The 10,717-nt window shown below is 40.2% G+C and overlaps 1 protein-coding gene across 1 annotated transcript; it reads left to right on the top strand.

The window, feature by feature from the left end:
• Window positions 1-234: 234 nt before the first annotated feature.
• LOC104622306 (pendrin-like) lies at window positions 235-7,532 on the top strand (the record flags this gene model as incomplete). The annotated part of the gene is made up of 6 exons (XM_010289045.1): window positions 235-327; window positions 430-525; window positions 2,740-2,970; window positions 4,455-4,509; window positions 4,852-4,994; window positions 7,449-7,532. Coding segments are annotated over 6 exons (702 nt in total), but the record flags the coding sequence as incomplete, so codon positions are not given.
• Between the last annotated feature and the right edge of the window lie 3,185 nt (window positions 7,533-10,717).

The raw sequence follows: 10,717 nt of genomic DNA, 5'->3' as shown, positions 1-10,717 counted from the left end.
CAGTGCTACAAAATAATAAGTTTCAGCATTAAATTCTTCATCTTCATCCAGATGGTTGGTCGATATTGCATGCTGGGGCTGAAAGCTTCTAAAAACTGAATCACTTCAATTATCAGCAAAGATGCACCATTTTTTGTGAATTAGATATGTAGCTGAACTGTCAAAACAGTTAAACTGCTTCTTATTAGCCAAAATATGGTTGTTGGTAATTAACCTTATATTCTTTGGCAACAGGTTATAGAACCAGATGGTGTGAAGATTCTCAAGTTTTCAAGTCCAATTTTTTATGCTAACATCGATGGACTGAAAAGCAGCCTCAAATCCACAGTATGTAATATATGATGGTTTTGGATGCTTCTCAACTGTCTTCGAGATTTCCTCAGAATTATATCTAGGTAAAAATAAATAATTTTGATCCTTTTTCTGCAGGTGGGATTTGATGCAGTCAAGGTATATAATAAGAGACTTAAAGCACTGAGGAAGATACAAAAACTAATCAAGAAGGGGAAATTAAAAGCTACAAAGGTAAAACGATTCTTTTTATTCTTTCTCAAAGAATTACTGATACAGCCTATTACTTTAGCCTTAATTATGAATTTCTCTATACTTATCTTCAAAATAAAGATGGAAAAGTGTGACTTATTACTATGGTAGGAAGTTTGGGACCTGAAGGAGACTTAGCAGAGCAGTACATCTATTGCCAAAGACCCCACAGATTCTGGCAGCTGTGAGAGCAAGAGATTCCCTGATCTTACCTCTACCCCTCACCACCTCAGATTGTCTCTGTGCAGCAAAAGCACTGTCTCCTTCATGTGTACATGCTGCTATTATCCAGCTTCCGATGCACAGGTGAGCTGTATCAACTGGCTAGTAGGCATAGCCTTCCGCATCCTCTTTAAAGAAAGCAGCATACGTTCCTCTGGGTATGGAATGTACATTTCAATAATTAAACACTTACAGGAATGGACAAGTACAGGCAGCCTATTAAGTCTCCAGACCTGAAAGTTAGAAACGGGTTTTCTGTTGTCATTGCTCTCAGTGCAGGATGCGGTATTTCCTGTATATATTACGATCTATGATGCAGTGAAATGCTCAGTTATGTGACATTCCAGCTTTTGACCTAGTCATTTTACCATGTTATCATATATAGTATCATAAATCATAGAATCTTTGGGTTGGAAGGGAGCTTTGAAGGTCATCGTCCAACACCCTACAATGAGCAGGGACATCTTCAACTAGACAAGGTTGCTCAGAGCCCCATCCAACCTGACCTTGAAGGTTTCCAGCAATGGGGCATCTACCACCTCTCTGGGCAACCTGTGCCCGTGTTTTACCACCCTCATTATGAAAAACTTCTTCCTTAGATCTAGTCTAAATCTGTCCTCTTTCAGTTTAAAACCATTACTCCTTGTCCTATCACAACAAGCCCTGCTAAAAAGTCTGTCTCCATCTTTCTTACAGGCCCCCTTTAAGTACTGGAAGGCTGCAGTAAGGTCTCCCTGGAGCCTTCTCTTCTCCAGGCTGAACAACCCCAACTCTCTCAGCCTGTCCTCATAGGAGAGGTGTTCCATACCTCAGATCATTTAATTCAAAGCTGAAAAATATCTCCTAGAAATAAAGCTATTGGGGGAGGGAGTAGCTCTGAGGTATTTTTTTTCTGGATAGTGGCCTTTTTGTAGGAAGATGCTTTTTTAAAAAAGAAAAAAAGAGGAAAGGATATACACTGCACAGAGGGGGAGGTAATGATGTGCTCTATCTTGTTTTTCTTTAAATTCTTGGATGCAGTATTGTGACCCGACACTAAGGGGATAGACAGGTTCTTTTTGGGATCCTTGGCAGAATGATGATGGCACTAAATTATAGTTACAATTAAAGCTTTATTTTTCCTAACAGGATTTTATGATCATTATAGCACAGAATTTATGACTAGAATGGCACAGGATTCCTGCAAACAGAATCAATGTAGTACAATTTATAAGTAGCGTAATACAGAATTTATACTACAACTTAACTTATAGCTTCTAATCACCTAGACACTAACTTAACTTATGGTTTCTAATCACCTGGACCCTCTGCAGATTGGGTCAGATCTGAATATGTGGTTTGATGTATCAATATGACAATCATAATCTAGGCTCAAACATCACTAAAAGAAGACGAGTCACTCACCCAGTCCTCAGAGGAAGCCGGTGACGATGGAGGTGTCCCTGGCCACCGGAGGGTCAGAGGTCTCACTGTCCAGCAGCAGTTCCGGTCCAGATTCCCCGCTTAGGACTTGCAACTGCTTGATTTGATAGACAGTGGTCTGTGTGCTGTTACGCTTCCCTGTTCTGTGATGGAGTCATACAACAACACCTGGTTGGCCGGGTGCCTGGGACCTTCAAGGCCAGCAATGAAGGGAATAATCAGCCTGGCACCCAGGAATCTTGAGGCCAGCAGGGAGGGAAGAAGAAATCTGTTTGGTTTGTCTACTTGGTTCACAGGACCTTCAAGGCCTGAGAACAAGGGGAAAGGGAACGAATACATGACCTGCTCGGTCAGAGGGAATGGCTGCTTGCTTTATAAAATGGTGTTAGTTACACTAACCACATTACCAGGGGTTGGAAGCAGGGGGTACTGGTCACAGGCATCCGTCTTGTCCATTCCTGAAACAGAAGTTATCACAGGGAAGTACTTCCTGTAACTCCAAAACTTTCTCCATGATTAAATGCTATATTCCATTTGTTATCTGCACATTAGAATGGCATCATCAGTGAGCCTGGTATTAATAATGAAGCTTTTGAGACTGATGAGGAACCTGAAGACAAAGAAGATCTTCAAGTTCCCACCAAAGAAGTAGAAATCCAGGTGGACTGGAATTCAGAACTCCCAGTCAAAGTCAACATCCCCAAGGTGCCCATCCACAGTCTCATTCTTGATTTTGGAGCAGTGACCTTCTTGGATATTGTAGCTGTGAGATCAATAAAAACGGTAAGGGCATTTTTTTCTGGTGTTCCATGAAAATGAAACTAGTCAGTACTATCTGAATCAAGAGCTGTTAGCTGAAGTTAATTTCTGAGTTTTTAAAACTCTGTTGTTGAAAAATACCTTTAAAACTTATACAGCAAGAAGTAGAATAATGGGGTGTGCATATTTTAGGTGGGGAAAAAAACAACAAAAGAACAATATGAAGGTCGCACGGTCAAGTACTCTGAAATTAGAATTGCAAAATGTGGTCCCCTTGTATGCATATGTTATGAAATATTTTAGTTATATATTTTCTTTCCACATGCCTCCTGCTTTAATCTGGGCACAGGATGATGCTCACTCAACACAGAGGTAGTAAAAATTTCCACTTACTATCACTTCAGTCTTTAGCCACAAGATTTATTTATTCATTCCATATTATTTAAATTAGGAAGGAGGGAAGAGTGATTCATTTCTTGATGGGGTTTTCTGTGGCTAATATCAGAGCGCTTCATCAACATACATTAATTCATCTTCAAACATCAAACTATGTAATAAGGAGATAATATCCCTAGTTTAGGGAGAAGGAAATGAGGTGAAGAGATTAAGACCAAGTATTTCCATTATTTTTTGGTGCCCAGTTACAAGTGTGTAGGACCAAGCTGTTGAGTCTTTAGTCCTTTATGATACTTTGTATGTTCAGATTGCTGCTTTCACTAACTTCGTTTTGCAGCTGAGACTGCTTAGCCTCTCTATAAACCAGATCTTAGATTACCAAGACTCCAGTTTATCAATGAACAGAAGGGGATGGAATTAGCAATCACCTCTGAAAATACTATTCTAAGAGACTTGCCTGCCACCAGGGAGCCAGGGGCAGAAGCCAGTTTCCCACCTTTTAACTAACTGAAATACAAGAATGCTGTACACCTTGCTTCAGCCTTCTGCCTAGTTTCGATTCAATTCTGGCTTCTGAGATAAAAGAGATATGGGGTCCACAGACGTGACTCTTTCCACATGCAGCTTTTTCATCCAAGAACAGGTCCATCTGGTGCACTGCATGAGGGAAAAATCTGTGTAAAAAAAATTTGCATGTGCAAATGAAAGACTGTATCATATCACACATACATGGGGAGAAGTAAAGCTTGCTCAGGCCCATGTGGTTTTCACTTGAAGAGATGTGATTATTCATATTATGAGAACAGAATGAGAACCTCAATAGGCAGCAATGTATGTACGTGTAAAATTGAAGTTCCACTTACATAGCCGAAGATACGCCACTTCAGCAACCAGGTACTTCACTACTGGATCTTTAAGTATAGCAAAGTATAGCAGTTCCTTATTTATGATGAATAAACAAAACATACATTTTGGAATGAAGACACTCAGAAACAAATGAAGTGTGTGTGTGTGCCTGTACATTACATATTTAGACATATAGACATATAAGTATTTTCTTCTTACAGATTTTATTGATTTATGTCCTTGTTGCAAACTTTTATTTTTTTTAGATAATTAGAGAGTTTGAGAGAATTGATGTGAGAGTATACTTTGCTTCATATCAAGGTAAACATCCAAATATTTCTGCTACCACTCATGCAAAGAATAAAATGAAGATGAGAAGGGATGAGAAGGGATCTCTAGATGTGTCTGTGGGAGCATTTGTTCTAATAAAAATGTGAATTATCACACTGATAAACACGGTGGGCTGTGGTGGGACACAAAGAATGGTGGTGTTTAAAGGAAATGTGGAAAGTAAAAGCCAAGACAAAGCTACGATTGATTGATTGATTGATTGATTGATTTGGCTGTATGTTTGATTTCTGATAGTTTCAACCATGTATTTTCACATTTATTTCTTAAATTACTTCAAATTGTATTAACCTGTTATGACTTTCTTTTATTCAGACAACCTTATCTCTCAACTGGAACGGAGTGCCTTCTTTGATGATATGTCAAAAGACATATTCTTCTTGACTGTCCATGATGCCGTGCTTTACATACGGAATCAAATGACATACAGTGACAACCATGATCCCATATTTGAGAAGGTAAGGATATCCAGTAGTAAGTTTCCCTTCCTTCTATTATCTAAGAGTTCCTTCTTGCAATTTCCATTACAGCATGGCACGTTCGAAAACTAGTCATAGAGCTGTAGTACAAATAAAGTGAGAGTCTAGTAAATTGGACAGCTTCCGTAGTACAGGAATATTTTGCCAGATCAAAGGAATGGTCTGTCAACCCCAGGATCTTGTTAGTGAAAAGAACCCGAGAAACAGGACATATGGTAGGATGAAACACTTCATCCTAAGACACATTTTCTAGTTTCTGACAACTGCCAGCTTAAGAACTTCCTCAGCTGGAGGTTGCATTTGGACCATTATATTTAATCATCACAGATGGAGTTTTCTTCAATGTGTCTGTCATACTCCTTTTGGAATGCCTTTACGTGTTTTAGCTTGACACTATCCTATATTTTAAATATGTCATATGACAAATATTTCACGTTTGTTTTAAGCCTGTTGGATTTCTGGATTGCTAGTTGCAATGAATAATCATTCCCTGCTCCCTTTCCCAACACTACTAATATTTTCATATACCTCTGATCAAAGCTGAAGAGTCCCTTTCTCCTTGATGTGAGTGTGCATGAAAGCTGTTCCACTCTAGTGTTCATTCCTACTGTCCTTCTCTGTGCATTTCCTAGTTGTATTCTGTGTTTTTTGAGATAACCAGAACACTCTGTAGCATTTAAAGATGTGGGCCTGCATTAGGAAAATGGCCTTATAATGCTCTCCTGCCTTTTCACCACAATTCCTTCCCTAGCAATCACTATTACAGTATTGTGAATAAGTAGTAATTAAAATTACTCTAGGCACATGGATGAAAAGAAAGTTATCAGGAGTAGTCAGCATGGATTCACGGGGACATCATGCTTCACCAACCTGATAACCTTCTATAATGGAGTGACTAGCTGAGTAGATGAAGGGAGAGCAGTGGATGTGGTTTACCTTGACTTCAGTAAGGCTTTTGACACTGTCTCCCATAACATTCTCATAGTGAAGCTCATGAAGTATGGGTTGGATGAGTGGACTGTGAGATGGATCGAGAACTGGCTAAGCAACAGAGCTCAAAGGGTTGTGGTCAGCAGTGCAGAGTCCAGTTGGAGGTCTGTAGCTAGTGGTGTTCCCCAGGGATCAGTCCTAGGTCCGGTCTTGTTCATCATCTTCATCAATGACCTAGATGAAGGGCTGGAATGCAAGTTTGCTGATGATACAAAACTGGGAGGAGTGGCTGATATACCAGCAGGCTGTGCTGCCGTTCAACAGGATCTGGACAGACTGGAGAGTTGGGTGGAGGGGAACCTCATGAAATTTAGCAAGGACAAGTGTAGAGTTCTGCACCTGGGGAGGAACAACCCCATGCACCAGTACAGGTTAAGGGTTGACCTCCTGGAAAGCAGCTCCACGGAGAAGGACCTTGGAGTCCTGGTAAACGCTAAGTTATCCATAGGACAGCAATGTGCCCTGGTGACCAAGAGGGTCAATAGTATCCTGGGGTGCATTAAGAAGAGTGTGACCAGTAGGTTGAGAGGGGTTATCCTCCTCCTCTACTCTGCGCTGGTGAGGCCTCATGTAGAGTGTTGTGTCCAGTTCTGGGCTCCCCAGTTCAAGAGAGACAGGGAACTTTTGGAGCGAGTCCAACAGAGGGCTATGAGGATGATGAAGGGACTGGAACAAATCTCACATGAGGAAAGGCTGAGAGACCTGGGGCTGTTTAGTCTGGAGAAGAGAAGCCTCAGAGGGGACCTTATCAAGGTCTATAAATACCTGAAGGGTGGCTGTCAGGAGGATGGAGCCAGTCTCTTTTCAGTAGTGCCCAGTGATGGGACGAGGGGCAATGGGCACAAACTGCAGCACAGGAAGTTCCACCTCAACATGAGGGAAAACTTCTTTTCTGTGAGGGTGATGGAGCACTGGAGCAGGCCGCCCAGAGAAGTTGTGGAGTCTCCTTCTCTGGAGACCTTCAAAACGCGACTGGACGCGTTTCTGTGCAGCCTGCCCTAGGTGATCCTGCCTTGGCAGGGGGGGTGGAACAGATGATCTTCAGAGGTCCCTTCCAACCCCTACCATTCTGTGATTCTTTGAAAATTAATATTACTGATAAATAACTAGGATGGGACCCTTATTTTTTGATAATTTTTGCATACTACCATTTTACAGTAGAGATTGGCATTTTGACAAAGTTATACAGCAGTTTAGAGATGGATTCTGCTTTTATGATTTTTACAAAGCCGTAAGTAGTCACATGAGGAAAGGCAGGACCAAAAGCTTTTCAACATTGAAGTTGTGATCTCTGCTGAACTAAATCAACAGCTTTGTCAAGGAACAGTAAACAACAGACTCTTGTAAGTTGTGGAAATTATCTTAAGGTACTTCAGAGTAATAAACCAATTTCAATAATATGGACAACATGTAACTCACTTTTCTTAATTTCTTTTTGCCAAGATTTCGCTCATGCAGGAGTCTAAAGAACCCATAGAATTCACAGAAACAAGCCGGCCTGATGATGAACTTGATGTTCAGGAAGAGGTATGTGCTTTAGAACTGAATGTGTCTATTACTTACAGCATACTGCTGTCTTTATTCCTTTGCTTGTAGCATTGTGTCATGCTGTGAGAGTATGGCGGATGAACTGAACCCTCAACAGTTTCCTTCTCCATAAATAAATACCTTCCCTGGGTACCTGAATGTCAGTGCTACATGGAGGAAGTCAGGTTTTCCTTGAGATGTAGTAGATTACATGTGCACAAGCACCTCCCAATCTCTGTCACTTTAGGACTACTTTTGCCTTACACAGGCTTATAAACAGATCCAAACATGAGTTAGGTGCCTAAAAGAAGACTTGGTAAGGCTTGAGGCACCCGAGTCCAAAATGATGGTCAAGCTCCCTGCTTCATTCCTCCTTTTAACATGACAGACACCATCTTGCACAACCTGAACATTTTACAGGAAGCTGTAGCAAAGCAGTATACTGAACATAACTTACAAGCAACAACACTCGTCCATTAAAGCAATACCACGGTAATTTGTATTTACAGAATACTGCCAGAAAATAACGTGGCACTTATTGCTAAAATAACAGTGCAGCACATAGGCCACTTTTTCAGAAAATAGGAGATTGGGCTAAATGCCTTTTTATAGCCTGAGATGTATTAAACTAGTGATGCGTCAATACCTTGGAAGCATTACAACACTCCATGCAGGTAAGGGCATGGTTATTATGTGTCCCTGCTACTATGCTACTGTGATACTAGTCAGAACTCCATTCTTAATTCCCGATCTAAAATGGGGTAGTGCCCTTGCAGGAATGGAAAGGGGCTGGATGCATGCTGTGACCCTTGTCTCCATCATGCTCTAGTGAAATGGTGCAGCAAGGTTGCTGTGCGTGTGGGAAGTAGAGGTCCCTGGAGGCAAATTGTGGCTGGGTAGAGGTTCTCAGCTTCACCCTGCATTGTAGCTTCTACCGTAGCATTACGTCCTGTAGGAAAAAGTAAGGTCACCTTGGAAGGCAGATTGGTGATAGGAGAAACTGAGACCCTAAGCAAAAGCCTCTCAAACTTCATCAGGGCTTGGTAAGTAGATTGTTATACTTGGTACTCCTGATTCACCCCCTCCTTTTTTGGTTGGTATGGATATTGCAGGAGACCCAAATATTATTCTTTATCACTAATATGGGGAGAAGCACTTTCCACTCCTCTATAAGTCACAGTGCAGAAAGGAATGAAGGATTTAAAAAGCTAGAAAGACACCATGTTTCTGTAACAGAAGCATTTGGGAATGGCAAGCCAAAAAGGCTTGAATTCTGATTTCTATTCACAGGATTGCTTAGATATTTATATTAATGTAATGAAATAAGAAAAGAAGCCAGACACAAAACTACCAATCCAAGGGCAAAGAGTATTCTGAGAGGTTTCTTCTCTGCCTTTATAGCCACATTTTGAAGGTGAGAGGCAGTAACCTTCAGACCTGAAGCTTCCCGACTGAACTGTCCGATGCAGACACAAGTCAGAGGGCAGCTGCCTCAGAACAGTTACTTTCTTAGTACTTTCACTGAGGCCAGGTTGAACTTGGTAGTTTTTAGTTGACATACACAAATGTATTATTTTTCCAAATGGTGCGTACTCAGAACTAACCATGGCCTGTTTCTCTCCACCTTTTGAAAACCATTTCACTAGGCTATGCGCAGACTTGCTTCATGAGGATGGACTGCTGGTACTGTCTAACCTGTGAACTCACAGCAATATTTATGCACCGGTACTATATAAGCATTTTCTGCAATGAAACCAATCTTTGCACTTGAAGACAACCCTGATTTTTTGTCTGAATGATACAGATCTCTAGAAATCTCAAAATTTTAGGTAACGTTATCCCAGAAATACTCTGGACCTTGATTCAGCAAGCACTTTTTGATATGACATATTGACTAAAATAAATCAGAAGACTATTACAAAAGATGTACTTAGTTTTGGGACTAGTGTACAGGATGAAAGGCTGCTTTGTGCTCTGCCCAGGAGAGTTGAAGAGACCAAAATCTTTGGATTTTGGCAGGCCTCTTGTTCTGTATTTGCACGATGCCCAGCGAAAGGGCAGGAGTTCTAGAACATTAGTGTGAGCATACGTGCTGACAAGTCTTGAAAAATGTATAGTGACCTTTTTTTCCAAGCAATTCCTTAAATTGCTGCGGTTTGTTAGATAATTGTAACGATGGGTGAAACAGTCACAGGAACAGAAAACGGCTCTGAACTATTATAACACTTCAAATAGGATAAGTTTCAAAACCCTTGGGTATGGGTTCATTAGTTCTGTATTAATCCCATTGTAGCAAATCTTGCACTACTATTAATGATCATCCCTAAAATGAAGTATACACAAAAAATTATTTTGGCTAGGTTACCTATCTTTCATCAAGAGGCAGATCATGACATAAATTAGATTAAGGAAAACCTTAGTCCCCAAGTACTTAATGGAATCTGTAGAACAGGCTGCTACTGAGTGCAAGAAAGTCAGAATGTGACCTAGTATAGAGGCTTGGTTTTTTTTAAAATGGAATATAGGAGTTTATTTAGTTTAATGAATAGTTATATTTTTATATAGCATATTTTTTCTTTTAATATTCTACATCAAACTGCTGCTGTTCTTTTACATTTGACAGTCCATAATGCACAAGTGCAATAATTTACAAAAGATAAGGGATTTGACCTGCAAAACTTTAATCCTTACTTTAGGACTATATAAAATAGATATGCAGGAAATCAATATTCTTACTTTTCATGAAGAAGAAATGTATTTGATGGAAAACAGACTGCTACCTTAAATTTTTTAGCACTACATTAATTTTTTAAATGGAAAAATCCTCTGCCTGGTGAGGGAACAGATAGTAACAAAAGTGCAAAGAATGTCCAGGTATAAAATCCCTTTAAGCTTCACAATGTGGGCTAATTAGCTTCAGTATGTTCACAAATTTAAGTCTCCTTATTTGATTATGTCAGAGAAATTTTCCTATCTCACACTGCACAGAGAAAATTTTTGCTGCAAGTAGTGTTAGTGGAAAATCTCAGGTGAAAAGCTAAGAACTAAATAGATTATTCTGTCCTAAGGACCTAAGTGAACTACCATCAAAAATCAGTGAAAACAATAAACTTCAGGCAGTTGGACAGTATCTCACACAGTAGGTAACAGCACCAGACTGACACCTTTATTCTCTAATTAAGGCA

This window comes from Phaethon lepturus, unplaced genomic scaffold (genome assembly GCF_000687285.1).
Source record: "Phaethon lepturus isolate BGI_N335 unplaced genomic scaffold, ASM68728v1 scaffold15866, whole genome shotgun sequence".
Classification (NCBI taxonomy): Eukaryota; Metazoa; Chordata; class Aves; order Phaethontiformes; family Phaethontidae; genus Phaethon; species Phaethon lepturus.
This window is presented reverse-complemented; position numbering and strand designations above follow the sequence as displayed.